Below are 17055 nucleotides of genomic sequence, written 5' to 3'. Positions count from 1 at the left end.
AGCTTTGGTATTCTATAAGAGTTCAAACTAATTTGAAATAATATCAACTAGGAAAAGCTATTTTTCAATAAGCTAGACATAAATGTAATATTATGTTGCTTTCTACTATTTCAGAAGAGAGGTTATATGACTATAAACATAAATACGATTCTAGTAAAATCTTTGTTCTTTAAACAATGTTTCTATTAAAAACAGACAGAAAATTTCTTTTCTGATAGCCAGTGATGAACCCTTGAAAAGAGCAAGGATAATTTATCGAACTTATTTCCCACTAGGCCAATCTGCAAAAATAATAATAATAATAATGGAAAGATGAGGAATAAAAGAAACACAAAAATTTTCTCTATGATTTAATATTTTTAGATAGACAGAAAATATAAAATTATCAAAAAAAATTAAAGGTTCATTTGGGAGCTAGGGGCAGGGGCGGGAGAGGTTCAAAACTTTTTTCCTGTAATTGATTTAAGGTAAAAATTAAAAATAATATCAAAACCATAGCAGCTATAACTGTCCAATAAAAAGCCCACCAACAAAAAGGCAGGATAAAATCTGATTGAGAAAACATACACATCATGACTTTGGTAACAAATTTCAAATGGTTTCACTTCCCACAGTCCAAAATGAAGATCATCTTGGATGCTTAGATTCTACTTCTTCAAGAATCCATTCAATGCCAGTCAAAAAACCAGTAAGAGTTTCGGCCTCTATATCCTGGACCTATGAACAAATAAGAATGAATATTGTCCATAAAACCCTAAGTTCAAACTCATATGATTTGGAGAGACATTTTTCTACATACAAGAAAAGGAAAGAGGAAAGGAGGGAAGGAAAAAGGAAAGGATGGATAGATGAAGGCAGGGAGACAGGGAAAGAGGGAGGAAAGAAAGCAGGAAGAGAGAGGAAGGAGAGAAGGAGGGAGGGAAGGGGGAGAGAAGACTGACTGATTTCAAATAATCATCCTCCTGATGTGCTTCAAGGACTCTGGAAGAAAAGGAAGAGTAAAGACACCCAAAAATTAATAAAAGGAAAGAAATAATCAGTTGATTTTCTGAGATATAAACAAAATCTACAAACTTTAGCTAGGCTAAGAAGAAAGAGAAAAGACCTAAATAAAAAGAACAAGAAGTAGGAAAAGAGACATGATGACAGACATTACAGGAATAAAGGATCATTAGGCTACTACAGGCAACTTTATGTTAACAAACTGAAAACCCTTGAAGAAATGGATAAATTTCTGGACACACAATCTATCAAAACTGAACTACAAAGACATAAAAAAAACAAACAGAACAATAATGAACAATGAAATTGAATCACTGTTAAAAAGTCCCCCAATAAAAAGCAGTGTAATGCTAGATGGCTTTACTGTTATTGAAAAGCCTGTCTCAGCCCATCATGCTCCTATAAAGTGGTAGAACCTTTAAGAGGTGGAAACTAGTGGGAAGGTTTCAAGTCATTGCGCCTTTACAGGAGATAATGGAATTCTAGAAGGGCACTTTCTTTCTCCCCTCTTCTGTTTTTTGGCTGTGAGATGAAGCAGCTTCCTCTGCCATGTACTCTGATAGAAAAAGCCAGAGGGCCAACCAATCAAAATTATGAGCCAACATAAACCTTCTTCTTCTTTAAATGAGGGAAGGGGTAACAAGTTTGACAAGAAGTATACTTATTACCTTATTTATATAACTGTAATCCCTCTGTACATCACCTTGACAATATAAAACAAAAAACAAAGAAACATAAACCTTCTTTTTAACCTATTACCTAAGGAGTTTATACAGTAACAGAAAGACAATCAATGTAAATATCAAATAAAAATCACAGTAAAAGAATGCTGTTTCCAAAGCAACTCGACTTACCATCCATGGGTGGTTCAGAAGATTAAGATGCAGCTCATGGGCCAAATAAAAACAGGGCACTCTTTTCACATCTGATTGTGAAATACAAGATAAAACTAGCATTGGTCTCTCTGAAGACCCGAAAGCTGGATCTGTCATTGCCATGATACGAGAAAATTCATCTTCCCATTCATGCCCTAAGGAAAGTACATCAAAACACTTAATTTGCATTCTTTGTAAAGGTTTTAAAAATAATAAAATAATAAAATTAAATAATCAAAAACAAGAGACAGCAATTTACCAGGATACAAACTTAACCAACTGCGTTTATTGCTAGTATTCATTTATTTATTGTTCCGCTATAAAATCAGATTGAATGCCTGGCATGAGGCTCATGCCTGGAAATCAGCTATTCAGCAGTTTGAGATGTAGGACTTAGGTTTAGACTTGAGGATCATAGGTCAAAGTGGCAGGAAAGTCTGTGAGATTCTTCTCAATTAACCACCAAAAAACCAGAAATGGCACTGTGGCTCAAATGGTAGAGTGTAAGTCTTGAGCAAAAAGCTTGAGCACTGTACCTGGGACCTAAGTTCAAACCCCAGGACTGTCACACACACAAGCAAAAACCACAAGACCCTCCCTGAAGAAGCAAAAAGGGCTAAGGGCCTTGTTCAGGGGGTTGCCTAGCAAGCACAAGGTCTTGAGTTTAAAAATTGCAGTACCACCCTATAAAGCAAATTGAAAATCCTGGTTATTAAAAATGTTATAATGGAAAAACAGCTCTTTCAATGAGTCTATCAGGAAAGTGGGGGAAATCTGTGAACCCAATTAAAGTAGAGAGAAAGTAAAGTAAGGAACAGATAATCTAAGAACTCAGGAAACAGAAGTAATTGAACTCACTATTAGCAAACTTTTTCTTAGGGGACCAGTTAGTCAATGTTTTAGGCGCACGAGCCTCATGCCTGGCACTCAATCTGATTTTCTATCAGTGGGGAAAAAAATCTGCTGAGTAGTTGCAGATTCTCCCTATATCTTATATGTTTTAACATTTATTTTCTATTCTTCTTTCTCTATTTTTTTGCAGTGCTGGGGATTGAACACAGGCTCTCATGCAAGAGTTCTCTATATTTTTCTATATCTCTATACTTCTACTTATTTGATAGAAGCCTATCAGGAAAAGACTAGATATAAGTTGTAAGTTGCTTTAGCTCTCAATTATATCTCCAGTGCCAAACACAACCCCTGCCTAACCTCAGAAACCATTGGAAACTCCACAATGATTTGCTGACAAACTCATTTAGCCCAATGAGCTCCCTTCCCATAGCTTAGCACACTCCTTCCCCTCTCCACAGCTTCGCATGTTCCCTTCCTAGGCAACTCCAGGCCCATTTAATAAAGGCAGTATATAATCAGCCTCCAACGCCCCCCTCCCCACCTTTGCCTTGAGGTGGCACTCCTCAGGGGCACCAAGAGCCTCCTTAGAGTGACCTTCAGGTCTGGGCAGCTGCAGAGCCCCTTATCTACCACTGGGGCAGCAGCCATAAATCCCAGTCTGCCATGATGAAGCCCCTGGTCCTCATATCCACACCAGGGTCTCCACCTCCTAGCCCCTTCTAGCCCCTCCTAGCCTCTGTAGGTTATATGGGTCACCTCAGATAATAGCTGGCGCTTCTTCTCACTCCTTTCTTGTGGGAAGGGGGCTTGCCAGTCTCTGTACTAGCAATAAACCTTTTCTTTGTTCTTTGTACCTGGATGTCTGCATGGTTTTCTGGCAAAGTCTAATATACTCTAACACTCATATTTTGTTTCACTTCTAACTATTGCTTCTATAGATAGCCGGTAATATGTGAGAATAATTTGAATTTTTCTTATGAGTTAAGTCGTCCAGGTTTTCAAAGTATAGTTGCATTTCATGCCTAACCGATTATAGGAAAAAATAAATTCAATGGAAATTCAAACCAATATACTGCATAACAGTTTGAGGAAAAACTTGTAGTATTGGCTTATGGTCCAATGTTTATTTTGACTTCACACCAAATAGCATTGTCCATGGCAGCCACTTAGAACACATGGAAAAATATTACCAACTTACTGAATTAATTACAGTCTATACATTATCCCCACACTTCTCATATGAATTATTTGAATCTAGTCAGAAGCACAGAAAACATACAAAAGCATAAAACATAAAACAGCAGATGGCTATTGTAACCACATTTTAGTATATGTTAGGATTCCCTGGGTATTTATTACAAAAAAAGAAAAAAAAAAAAAAACGGATTCTTGGATACAGCCCAAATCTACACATCAAAAACTACCCACCTAGAAAAAATCAAGCAGCTGTGTGTTCAATAAGCTCTCATGTGATCACAATGATTATCAAGGTTTGAGAATTCACTGTTTACAATAACAGGCAGAAAATTATAGTGATAAAGTTAACTGTCAAGTTGTTAAAATGCTACAGTAAAATCAAAGTTTGTTTTGCAAAGAGATATGTCACTTTTTTAAAAGAAAAGTAAGAGGATGCTTACTTGTTTGTGCTTCAGCATTTGCAACATAAATGAATCCATCGACAACTTCACACACCTTCTGAATTTGTGGGATTACACTGTACCGGCTTCCTTGTTGGTCATTCCCTTCCCTCTGTAGGCTGAACATCTTGTTCACTGCACTTGTATGTTCTTCCCTTGCTCTGTCTCTTTCCTTTCTATATGAAAAATGGAAATATAGATCATTTTTAAAAGACCTTAAACAGATTCCCTCCCACTAGTGTGTTGCAGTCTTAATGTTTCAGCCAGGCTAAGAATGTAGCCTTACCTTGTGGTGGAATATAGTATCAGGATGTTGAATTTATGTTGGTTACTTGGCTGAAAACTGACTCCTGATCCAATACCTAGGGGACAAAATTACATCAATCAAGACAGGTCATTAGTAAAGACAGCACAAGTTCAGGCTGAAACAAATTACCCAGTGAAGGCAAAAAGAATTAAGTAAGCTATGTAATAACTCTAGGGCAAAATGCAATTGACATTAAAGAAACAATGCTGCATAAAACTTCCACTCACATGGCAATAGGGACAGAGAACCAGAAACTGCTAAAAAGATATTTAATTGTACAAAGGAGTGACCCTTCAACAAGTCAATACAGAACTACAACACATCTTGATCAATGTCACCTCTTTACCATTTTTATATCATCATGAACAACAACCACTTTATCATCTCATCAGAGTAGCAACATAATAGCAACTACTACTGTTGATCCTCAACACTAAGACAGTGTGCATATTTTTATGTTCCCTATTAATCATATAATCCTTGTATATTCCCAGGAAAGTCTGTGAAATGCTCTGTGAAAAGCTGTGATTAAACTTATGGGGAGCCACAGGTAGTACCTTATAAAATTGAGCTAACACTACATGTACTGAAATTTGGACTTAAGGTAGTACCTTATAAAATTGAGCTAACACTACATGTACTGAAATTTGGACTTAAATAGACTCAGATTCAAATCCGGAGTGAAATTCTCACACAGCATATCTTTGTAAGCCTCAGGGGTGTGTGTGTATGTGTGTGTATGTGTGTCTCTTTGTGTGTGTGTGTGTGTGTGTGTGTGTGTGTGTGTGTGTATGTGTTGGTACTGAGGCTTGAACTCAGAACTGTACACTCTTGCTCAGCTTGCTTTTTCATGACTGGTACTCTACCAATTGAGCAAAGCCTCCAGCCCAGCATTTTAGTGCTTAATTGGAGTCAAAGTCTCGACTATTTTTGCCTAGGATGGCTTCAAACTACAATACTCTTACCTCGGCCTCTTAAATAGCTAGGATTACATGCATGAGCCACCAGCATCCATTCTGAGCCTCTGTTTTGACACAAAAGCATAGAAATAATATATGCTTCATAGGGTGACCCCCCCATAAGATCCATGTGCAAAATTCCTAGTAGAATAATTGGTAAATTCAGGTGATAAACATTGGCTTCTTAGTCCTTCATGTCTGAATCATTCAGCAGTATTGGAAATACTTTCTAAACTGCTTCCCCACATTGACTTGTTGGCAATGCTCACTGGCTGGCTCTCCTCTTGCCTCCTGGTTAGATGTTCCTTGGATTATACGTCTCTACTTCTTCATGCCATATACATGTCTCCTTCCATCTGTCCACTTCTCTCTACTTCCCTTACCACTCTTTAATCCAAGTTGTTGTCGTCGCTCATCTGGACTTCCACAATCACTTCTAATCAGTCTCCTATAGCCTCTTGCCTCTAACTATCCTTTCTACTGACAGCAGCTGGAGAAATTGCTTAGTAATGTAAGTCTAATCATATCTCTTCTCTACAAAGCTAGTAACCCTCAGACAGAGAAACAAATTCAATATAATCTGGCCTATATCCATCTCACTAGAGATAACGCCAACATTTCATACTTTTAATATCTGCATACTCTACTTTTATAAAATAATCCATACCACGCCATCTCATGTCACATTTCTAGGCAACACATGCACGGTGCTGACTCTTGGGTGCTAGCAGTACAACTCGCCCAGATCACCCTGGGCCTAGCCTTCTAGCCACCATTCTGGTCCATGCTCCCAGTGTTCGTGGAAACAAAAAGATCTACCTTTTTTTTTAATCTTTGTTTTCATCTATTTAACTCTTAGAACTTATCCTCCCAACATACCTATCCTCAGCCCAACCTCTGCCATACACTTCCTGTCCTTCTTTGCCATTGATGTGATCCATATTCTTCTTAATCCCTTGTACAAATCAAGGCATAAATGTGGGGAAATCTGTGGGGAACACAGGTAGCAAAGATGGCCCTGAGAGGAAGCTGAGTGGGCAGAGCCGGATTTGTTTAGGTTCAGTGTGTAAACAACTGATGGAAGCTTAGGTGCATGATAAGGTATGGCCTTTCAGTGATTGGTTGGTTCCATTTCCTCTCCTCCCACGCAGTCTTTTGCTTTAAAAAGGGGATGCTCCCTGTTAATAAACGAGTTCCTGCTTGACTTGACTCCTCCCTGCCTCTGATTGTCTCCTGGGCTAAGGGAGGCTGGGGAACAGGCAAGCGGCCGCACTTAGCACTTACCTCTCCTCGGACCCCGTCCGTCCAAAGACGGACAAAGACCCAACACATAAATATTATACCAACACATAAATATTATATCAGTCTTTTAGAAAGAACCACTTCAGCCTCTCTCTGAAAACTGGGATTGTCATAATTAGCAGACGGCTCCTCATCTTCAACCTCTGCTTGAAGTATTGCCTCCACCTAACAGCCTTGCCTGAAACTCTTTGCCCCTGAGTAATACTTCTCCTCCATGGACACCTAAGTACCAAATAGCTTATGTCCTCACATGGCAGAGTGAAGATGCTCTCTGCTCCCAATGCCATGTCTAAGCCCTTGAAAAACTCCACCTATTTGAGAGACATATCATTTGACCAATATACTGACTCTCCTTCCTCATTAGTTAATAATCTCCTTTTAATAATCTCTGAATATGAATAAGATCTCAAACATTCACTGAAGATTTCAGCACCTGGCTAACAATTTTTCCCTCTCTCCCCAAATTTCCAAGTCTATATGGACTCCTAACAGCTCCCACGTGTGTGTGCATGTCTCTCTCCTCTCTCTCTCTCTCTGTATACAACTGAGGACAAAGCGACTTTTTTGCTTATCACTGGTACTTTAGCCCTTGTGCCATACCAGTCCAGGCTTTTGCTGGTTAGAGATACAGTCTCACAGACATTTCTGCCTAAACTGGTTTGAACTGATTTTAAGATCTCAGCCCCCTGAGCAGCTAGGATTACAAGTAGGAACCATGGGTTTCTGGTCCAATGCTTGATTTTCTCCCCAGATTCATAAAATAATCCATTTACCAAAACATATTGGATAGCCACTATGTGTCTGGCACAACAGACACAATTAAAAGGTAAGCTGGCTGGATGCTAGTGGCTCAGGAGGCTGAGATCTGAGAATTGCAGTTCAAAGCCAGCCTGGGCAGGAAAGTCTGTAAAATATTTTATTTTATTTTACTTTATTGTAAGGGTTAGTTACAGTAACATAAGTAACAGTGCCTTGTGAGTATTGTTGATGCATTGGTTCACCCTTTGTTCTTTGTCTTACCATTTTGTGATTTCCCTTCTCTTCCCCAAATCAGATAAATGTATATACAAAACACAGGGTACCAAATCAATCTCCCATTAACCATCAGAAGATTGGAAGTGACACTGTAGAGCACTAACATTGAGCAAAAAAGCTCAGGGACAGTGACCCTGAGTTCAAGGCCCAAGACTGGCATGGGGGCGGTACACACACACACACACACACACACACACACACACACACACACACACACGCTGGTAAGATTCCTGCCTTCACAGCACTTCTTACACACACACACACACACACACACACACACACACACACACACACACACACACACACACACACACACACACACACACACACGCTGGTAAGATTCCTGCCTTCACAGCACTTCTTACCCAAGTGGACTGATTACAGTACACATCCTCACCTGAAAGTCCCACAGAATTACCAAAGTCAACACATTCCAGAGAATGAATGCCCATCCCTGGTTCCCCATCACCAAAAGAATTCTTATCCTATCACTAATCATGAACCCCAAGTCACAAGTGTGGTACCACTCTTACTGTTAATATTCATTCATTCTTTCAATGTTATTTCCTTAGCATTAATTCTCTTCTCCCCATCATCACTAACAATGACCTAGTACCAATTCTTTTCCTATTTCTGTCCCAGTATTACAGTGGATCTTTACTGTGTTCTCTATATCTTTAGCCCTTTCCACTCAATTCTTCACTCCAGAACCAGGGCTGTTTCTAAAACGAAACTCTGGTCGTCTGAATCCTCTACTTAAACTACTTTGACAGTGCCTAAATACTTCAGTACTCATGTGCTTAGCTTCATGCTTTGTAGACACAGAGAAGCTACTAATGTGTCCTTGCATCTAGAGCTTAGGACTTTTAGAAATTGATCTTCCTGGTCTACAGTACTTTATAAAAAATATATTTTTGGCAGTACTAATGGTTGAACTCAGGGCTTTCACTTGCCAGATAGGCACCCTACTATTGAAGCCTTATTACAGCCCTTTTTGCATGATTATTTTTAATAGGGTCTTCCTTAAACCAGAGGTTCCTGGACTTTGAGCCTCCTATCTAATAATTCTATATAACTAAAATGACAGATATATACCACTATGCCAATGTTTTATTGAGATGGGTTGTTGTGAACTTTTGCTCGGGCTTGCCTGTAATGTTACCAGTCTCAGCCTTTTGAAAAACTAGGATTACAGTCTTTGTTTAATGTCTACAATTAATTAATCCTAAAAACTCATAGAAACATCACATTCAAAGTACAGCTTTCTGTGACCCTTACCTTTCTCCCAGTACAATAACATCATATTCTAATTATCTGTATACTTGATTGTGTCCTTATTTCCATATCCAAAGAGATTGAAATTTAGCATTGACCAAGTGTTCTAAATAAATAAATAAGTAAAGCATAAGCTAAACTATATTATTACTTATCTGCCTTCCTAAATAATTACATGCTACTTTTGGTGGTAGCCAATGTTGTTGGGAATCAAAGTGATAATTTAGTTCCTTTGGTTTATGGTGATAGGGTGCCTTAAAAAAAAATACTGGGCTGGGAAGGTGGCTCAGTGGTAGAGCGCTTGCCTTGCATGCATGAGGCCCTGGGTTCGATTCATCACCACATAAGCAGAAAAAAAAAAAGCCAGAAGTGGAGCTGTGGCTCAAGTTATAGAGTGCTAGCCTTGAGCTAAAGAGCTGAGGGACAGCGCCCAGGCCCAGAGTTCAGGCCCCACAACCAGACCCCCCGCCCCCGCAAAAAAAATCCCTGGGGCTGGGAAGATGGTTCAGTAGTAGAGTACTTGCCTTGCATGCATGAGGCCCTGGGTTCAATTCCTCAGCACCACATAAGCAGAAAACCCAGATGTGGCACTGTGGCTCAAGTGGTAGAGTGCTAGCCTTGAGCTGAAGAGCTGAGGGTCAGCGCCCAAGCCCAGAGTTTAGCCCCATGACTGGCAGCTGCGGGAGGAGGCTGAGCACAGGGCACAATAGCTGCTTGAAAAAAAAGTCCCAACATGCATCAAAAAGACTTTATAAATAGATCCTAAATGGTTTGTGCTAACAAATTTGTCTTGAAACATGATAAACATGATATGGACTGTCCAATACAACCTCCTGATGATTGTACCAAATTTACTTTCAAATATTAAATTCTGGATACATTTGAAGAACTAAGAGAAAACCAAATTTTTGTAGTAACTAAGTTCTTTCAGTTCAGTAGGACCTGGAGGGACCATCTATCAAATGACTCCATTTCATTACAAGAAGTAATTAATCCAAAATAAGTTTCTTTTCTTCGACTCTAATGTTGTTTAACTCAAAGTGTTTGGATTACTATGTACAGTAGATTAACATGGAAATTACCATCAATCTGCCTTTGAGGCGAGCCAACAGTTGGAGAGAGTACCTCTGAAGACATTAAACTCAACACCAAGGATGTATTCAGTTCTTCTAAACCTGGTCCAAACATAGCAAATCGAGGTTCATTCTGAATGATCAATGAGTGTAAAAAAGAGGTGACAGCTCCATACATAGGACGGCTGGATTTGGAGGCTCTTCTTGTATATGGGCAGCACATTTTATAACTGTATAAAATTGTCACAATTAGAAATCAACAAAGGAAACAGTGAGCTAGTTGTTCATTCAGGGGGTATATGACTTAGAGTAGTTGCTAGACACTATAATGTCAGTATTACACCATCTCAAACCTCAAGGATGACAGTGAAGCACCATTCTAAAGTAAATGTGGAGTAGAATAACAAGGAAATCCACAGGGTACTACAAAATGGGAATGACCCAGAACCTGAAGGTTGCCCCTAGGAAATGGTTACTGACTTTCTGATCGTCATGTAAATTTTCTCATGAAACACTCCATGTAATACAGTCTAATGGTCAAACCTCACTATATAGGGTAAGTGTTCTCAACCTGAGAAAGTATTGTTCTCCCTTCCCAGAATATGTGGCAATATCTAAACACAACTGGCAAGTAGAGGTTGGAGATGCTGCTAAACATTCTACGAAGAACAGCCTTTGTAAAAAGCAAAGGGAAACCTTCCACAACAACTGGTCCAAAACAATTCAACAGTTTCAAGATGAAAATCTCTACAATGAAAGAAAGTACAGGCTAGGCACTGGTGGCTCACGCCTGTAATCCTAGCTACTCAAAAGGCTAAGATAAGATCTGAGGATCCTGGTTCAAAGCCAGCCCTGAGACTCTTACCTCCAATTAACCACTAGAAAACTGGAAATGGTGCTGTAGCTCAAGTGGCAGAGCACTGGCCTTGAGCTGAAGAGCTGAGGGATAGCTTCCAGGCCCAGAGTTCAAGCCCCATAACCAACCAAAAAAAGAAAAAAGAGGAAGAAGAAAAAAGACTCTAACTTAAAAACCTGGGGAGTGGGGAATCCTATATGATATTTTGTCCTAAATTATGTCAATACTTTTGAATGATAATAAATTCTTGTTTTCCATAGGCATTTCTTCCTGCCAAAGAACAGCTTTCTCATCTTTGGTTATTCCTTTTCTGATCAGGGAAAATATCTACTATTTTGAAAAATGACAAGTGAGAATCTTGAAAAGGTTTTTTTTTTTTATTTCTTACCATGTATCACATACAATTATGCAATTATTAGTTAGGCATCATGTTTCAGATGAAAGGTTCTTAGGAGGAAATTAACTCCACCTACAATTTTAACATGAGGATGCTTAGATTCAACATCCATGAAACAAATTAGTAACAGGGCTAAAACTAATCTGAACTAAAAATAAAATACAATTTAGTATCTTTTCTTAATTTCTAAAACCAGATACTTACACTGCCATGTAATCAAAAAGTGTACCATCAGCAACCTCAGATATGGGCTTTTTTAAGATTTCTAGATCTGGAAGAGACTTCCAGTCCACAGAGGACCAAGAAGGAAGATCCCGCAACAGAAAATATCTCCACAGAATTGGATCTCGTACAATTTCATTCCAATAATGACTTGTACTCCCCAACTGACATAGATCATGGGGTGAAAGAAATGACAAAATATACAGCTGCACATCAATCTGAAACAGATAAGAACCAGAAGACAAGGGGGGGGGGGGAGAAAGAGTAAATTCTTTTGGAAAATTGGTGATAAATTAGACAACTAACAAGGTTAAATAGTCCATATCTTTACTGATTAAATCTATCATTCTGTAGTTGTTTGCAAGAGAGAACCCTAATTGAACACTTCAGTTTCTGACACACTAAAACTTTCTTGAAAATCCAAGCACTGGGAAGGGAGGGAGGGCAAGTTCCTATCATTTTTTTTTCCCTCACGGGCATCTGAATACACAATTTGTTTAAATAAACAGGTTAAGGAAGTAATTTACATTTTCGAATAAAACTGTTATCTAGTGAACCAAGTTGGGAATCTGATCATCAGACCCATCCAATCAGAGTACGTATGACCTCTGATCTGAGCTGGTAGTCTATAAAATAGTTTCAAAGAATACTGCCAGGCGAAGAACCCTGGGCATTCTAAATCTGCCAGTTTTTCATTCGGTGGTAGGTGGTAATAATCCGAGGGAGACTCCGAACTGCAATCATTTCCAAGCATATCTAATCTCTCCCACTTCCCGTGTCCCTGAGCACCCGGCTGGAACCTGTGTAACCTCTGTGACCTGCGGTTCAACCGAGTGGACGTGTCTGTTGGCTACTTAGACTATAGGAGCCCCGCAGCTTGCACCCCACCCCAGCTGAGCCCCAGGACTGGAGCCTGGGTGGCAGGGCTGGAGGACAGGCTTTCCAAAGCTAACCCTCCTTTCCCGGACCGGGGTCGGTGAGTCCGGGCCCCCGATCTCGCGCCCCGGGCTGGGGCAAGGAACTGCCGCAGGTGACCACACCCGCTCAAGGTGAATCTCGGGGTGCCCTTCGCCGGCCGGGTCAAAGCCCAGGTGGCTCTGGTCAACTGTCAGCGCAGGTGACCGCGCGTCCCCGCACCGCCGTGGGGACGGGTGGAGCTGGGCCGGGGCTCCGAGCCTGCAGCCCCCCCCCCCGCCCCGAGTCCGGGCGGCACGCACCCCCCCCCCCGCGCCCTGCCCCGCTCCCCGAGCCCGCGCGCCCCCTCCCCCGGCCCTGCCCCGCACCCCGAGCCCGCGCCCCCCGGCCCTGCCCCGCTCTCCGAGCCCGCTTCCCCCCTCCCGCCGGCCCTGCCCCGCTCCCCGAGCCCGCGCCCCCCGGCCCTGCCCCGATCCCCGAGCCCGCGCCCCTCCCTCCCGCCGGCCCTGCCCCGCTCCCCGAGCCCGCGCCCCCCCTCCCGCCGGCCCTGCCCCGCTCCCCGAGCCCGCGCCCCCCTCCCCCGGCCCTGCCCCGCTCCCCGAGCCCGCGCCCCCCTCCCCCGGCCCTGCCCTGCTCCCCGAGCCCGCGCCCCCTCTTCCGCCTCCCCCACCCCCCCCCAGCTCACCGGCAGCCGCGCCAGGGTACTGGTCTCCTCGCCCGCCACCGCCTCCCGCGTCGCCGCCCGCGCCGCCCGCTCCTTGCCCACCGACTGCCAGAAGGTTCTCCAGCCGCTGAGGATCGCCGCCTCCAGGCGGCCCCAGTCGCTGGGGCCGGGCGAGGGGCCGGCGCCGCGGCCCGGCTCGCTTCCCGCCATGGCCGCCGGCGCCGTGGTGACGCGTGGCCCCGGCCCCTGGCCCGCGGCCCCCGCGACGGCTTCCGGGGGCCGCCTGCGCCTCTCCCGGCCCCGCCGCCCCGGGAGCCCGGGAAGGGAGCCCGACGATCGCCACGCCGGAGGCGGCTCCCCGCGCCCAGCTCCCGGGGCGGCCGCGATCGCGTCGCCGGCCGGCCTCGCGCTGCGCGACCCTGACTGCGACGCAGTGGACTCCGAGCCCGCTGGAACGACTTTAACCGTGGGGCGGGCGGGGGGGGGGGATTTCCCCCGGCTTTAAGACCTGCCCGCGACCCACCCGGCCCTTCCCTCCCCGCGTGGCCGGCAGGGCGAGCCGGCTGTTGAAGGCCCGGGCCGCTTCTTCCTAGGCACTGCGCGGGTGGTTGGCCGCTGTTTAGCTCTGCTTCACGTCTCAGTATCTGTGCAGGAAGCCGCCACCCTGCGTGCCTTTGCCGAGAGAACATCTGCATGGTGGGGGCGACCAAACAACTGGCCCATCTTAGTCACTTTGATAGCTATTTTCCTTAGCAGACTTCCGGTTGCACCCCGCCCTAAATCTAAAACAAGTGCTGTGCCATATGAAGCCAAGTCCCCACCAGTGTACATGTATCCCAGCCAGGTACGTTTTCCTTTTCTCTAGCTGTAAATGTTCGTGTAACCTCTTTCACAATAGAAATGCCACTCTGGGGCTGGGAAGGTGGCTCAGTGGTAGAGTGCTTGCCTTGCATGCATGAGGCCCTGGGTTCGATTCCTCAGCACCACATAAGAAAAAAGCCGGAAGTGGCGCTGTGGCTCAAGTGGTAGAGTGCTAGCCTTGAGCTGAAGAGCTGAGGGACAGCGCCCAGGCCCAGAGTTCAGGCCCCACGACCGGACCCCCCCCCCAAAAAAAAAAGAAAAAAGAAGAAATGTCACTCTGCAGAGCTTGCATCCATATTCCCAGAATAAACTTGCTTAAAATAAACTATTATTTCCTTTAAAGTAGTTCTTTTACGTGCAAAAGTCCAATCTTAGGGACCTTATGGACAAAATGTGGAAGGTAGGCACTATATAAAAACACAAATGCACTGAAAACAATAGCTGAATGGTACAATACAAAAGGATAGGAAGAGAACCCAGAGCCAGATTGCTGAAATCCTACCACTAAATTTCCTACCTCTCAAATCTGATGCCCTGCTATTGCTTTTGCTTTAAAAGGGCTGTATGAAAACGTACCATGCCCCACATGACAAAGTAATTTTTTTATGTAGAACTGAATGATTTCAATAGAAAGAAAAGAAGATACAAATACCTATTTGGCCCTATTTGTCAGTCATCTTCAAGTTGCTTCACTGAACCTAATCCAAAGAACATTCTGCTTCAAAACTAGACCTCTGTTGCTGACAATATTTTGATTCAATATACAATCTAATATTAATTATGTTAAATTATATAATAAACAGCAAGAGAGCATTTATGCATAAGAAAAATATACCCAATCAAAATAATCCAGTGGGTCCATAATTTGTTTTGAGAATGGATATTTTACAATATACTTGAAACTCATTTCCAAACAACCATCTATTATTTTTGTCAAGATGTTCAGAATACCAGGGACAATTGTTATCTCAATTATCAAATCATTCTCCCAAATATTACTCAATCTGTTAAAAAATATAATTCCACCAGGTATGTTGGCTCATGACCACAACCCAGCTACTTGGAATGAAAAGATCTGGAGGATTAAGTTTGAGGGAATCCTAGGCAAAAAGCTTAGTGAGACCCTCATTACAACAAATACATTAGGAGTGGTAGTGTGTACTGGGTTTTCCCAGCTACCTGGGAGGAATAAAAATAGGATCTTGATCCAGGCATATTGACACAAAAAACATGAAATCCTATTGAAAAACAGATACAAAAAAATCCATTTTACCTTCAAAACAGAAAACCAGGTCAACATCCTCATAAAACTGTTAATATGTTTAAGGGTCATGAAGGCTAAAAGAAAAAAAGTAAGTGACTTATATTTGCTATCTTTTAAGCTATTCTAGAGGCTGAGATTCAGAGGACAATGGCTGAACATTGTATGTACCAGCAGAAAGTAGTGCAAGGCTCACTAAGAGACACAACATTTCCACTTAAAAAATATTGAGGACTGAAATGACAAATCACACACACACACACACAAATGACAAATCACACACACGCGCACACACACACACACACACAAATGACAAATCACACACACACACACACACACACACACACATACACACACACACAAATAAAGCTTGACAGCCTAGGCTCTGAAGTCCAAATCTAGTTTCAGACTTTCTTTTATCTTACATAATCCCTAGGGGTCAAGAACCAAACCAACTACAAAGTCAGTTTTATTTAGGAAGCCATAAGGACATGAAAAAGAACTATGAGTCAATTAACCATATGGCATATTTCCTCCCCAAGTTGTGGTTTTTAGAGCCCGCAGAAACAGCACAAGGAAAAAACCACATATGAAGCACTAAAATGGCTTTCACCTCTTATTACAAAGAAATGTGAAAATCGAGTAAATGAACAAGTTTATTCTCATTGTGGAAAAATTTGAACATATATAGAAGGGCAATAAAATAATGAACTATGTATCCAATATTGAAGATTCAATAGGATTAGTCTTGGTGTCACTGCCTCCACCTGACACACTTTGATTGGGAATTCTTTTGAATCAAATCTTAGGCATTTTGTCATTTCATCCCTAAAAATGTCATTATCTGTCCCTAAAAAAATAATAAATAATAATAAGGCAAGGGGGCTAGGAATGTGGCTTAGTGGTAGAGTGCCTGCCTAGAATGCATGAAGCCCTGGGTTTGATACCTCACTACCACATATACAGAAAAAGCCAGAAGTGGTGCTGTGACTTAAGTAGTGAGTGCTAGTCTTGAGCAAAAGCTCAGGGACAGTGCCCAGGACCTGTGTTCAAGCCCCAGGATTGGTAAATAAATGAGTAAATAATAGGGCAACGCTTAAGAAATACAACCACTATAGCATGATCCACTATTATACCTAAACCACTCTCTTATAATCATCCAACATGCAGTGTTTAACATCCTCATCTGCTTTTAGAAATACCTTTTCCTATTTGGTTTGATCATTTCTCAATTAGGGCTATATACCATATATATTCCTTCAACTGTTTATTCTCTAGGTTTCTCTACCTTTAATTATGTTCAAGAAATCAGTGTGATCTTTGTGGATCACTTCTAGACTCGCTGGATAGCATCCTAAGTCTTTGAATTCATTTCTTTGTCCCAGACTTGGTCAAATTGAGGTTTACTTTACATTAATAAATGAGATTATATACTGAGAACAAGAGTTACAAGTTATTATCTAATGTTCAGAGTGATTAATGGTTTCAGAATCTGAATGCACTCAAATTTACCATAGGCAATTCACTTCAAATACTTAGCTCTTATCAGTGGATACTTATTT

At 42.2% G+C, this 17055-nt stretch overlaps 1 protein-coding gene across 1 annotated transcript; it reads right to left on the bottom strand.

Moving 5' to 3' along the window:
• Positions 1 to 325: 325 nt before the first annotated feature.
• On the bottom strand, positions 326 to 13823 carry Fbxo4 (F-box protein 4). Its single transcript, XM_070041111.1, has 7 exons — positions 13393 to 13823; positions 11775 to 12010; positions 10327 to 10547; positions 4653 to 4728; positions 4367 to 4542; positions 1857 to 2032; positions 326 to 717 (listed from the first exon to the last, which is right to left on the bottom strand). The coding sequence occupies exons 1-7, from the start codon at positions 13579 to 13581 to the stop codon at positions 628 to 630; spliced, it is 1164 nt and encodes a 387-aa protein (XP_069897212.1). The 5' UTR covers positions 13582 to 13823; the 3' UTR covers positions 326 to 627.
• Positions 13824 to 17055: the final 3232 nt, after the last annotated feature.

This window comes from Dipodomys merriami, unplaced genomic scaffold, assembly GCF_024711535.1.
Source record: "Dipodomys merriami isolate MVZ:Mamm:240054 unplaced genomic scaffold, mDipMer1.0.p SCAF_30, whole genome shotgun sequence".
Classification (NCBI taxonomy): Eukaryota; Metazoa; Chordata; class Mammalia; order Rodentia; family Heteromyidae; genus Dipodomys; species Dipodomys merriami.
Note: the sequence above shows the minus strand (reverse complement) of the source record. Positions and strands in the feature narration are given on the sequence as shown.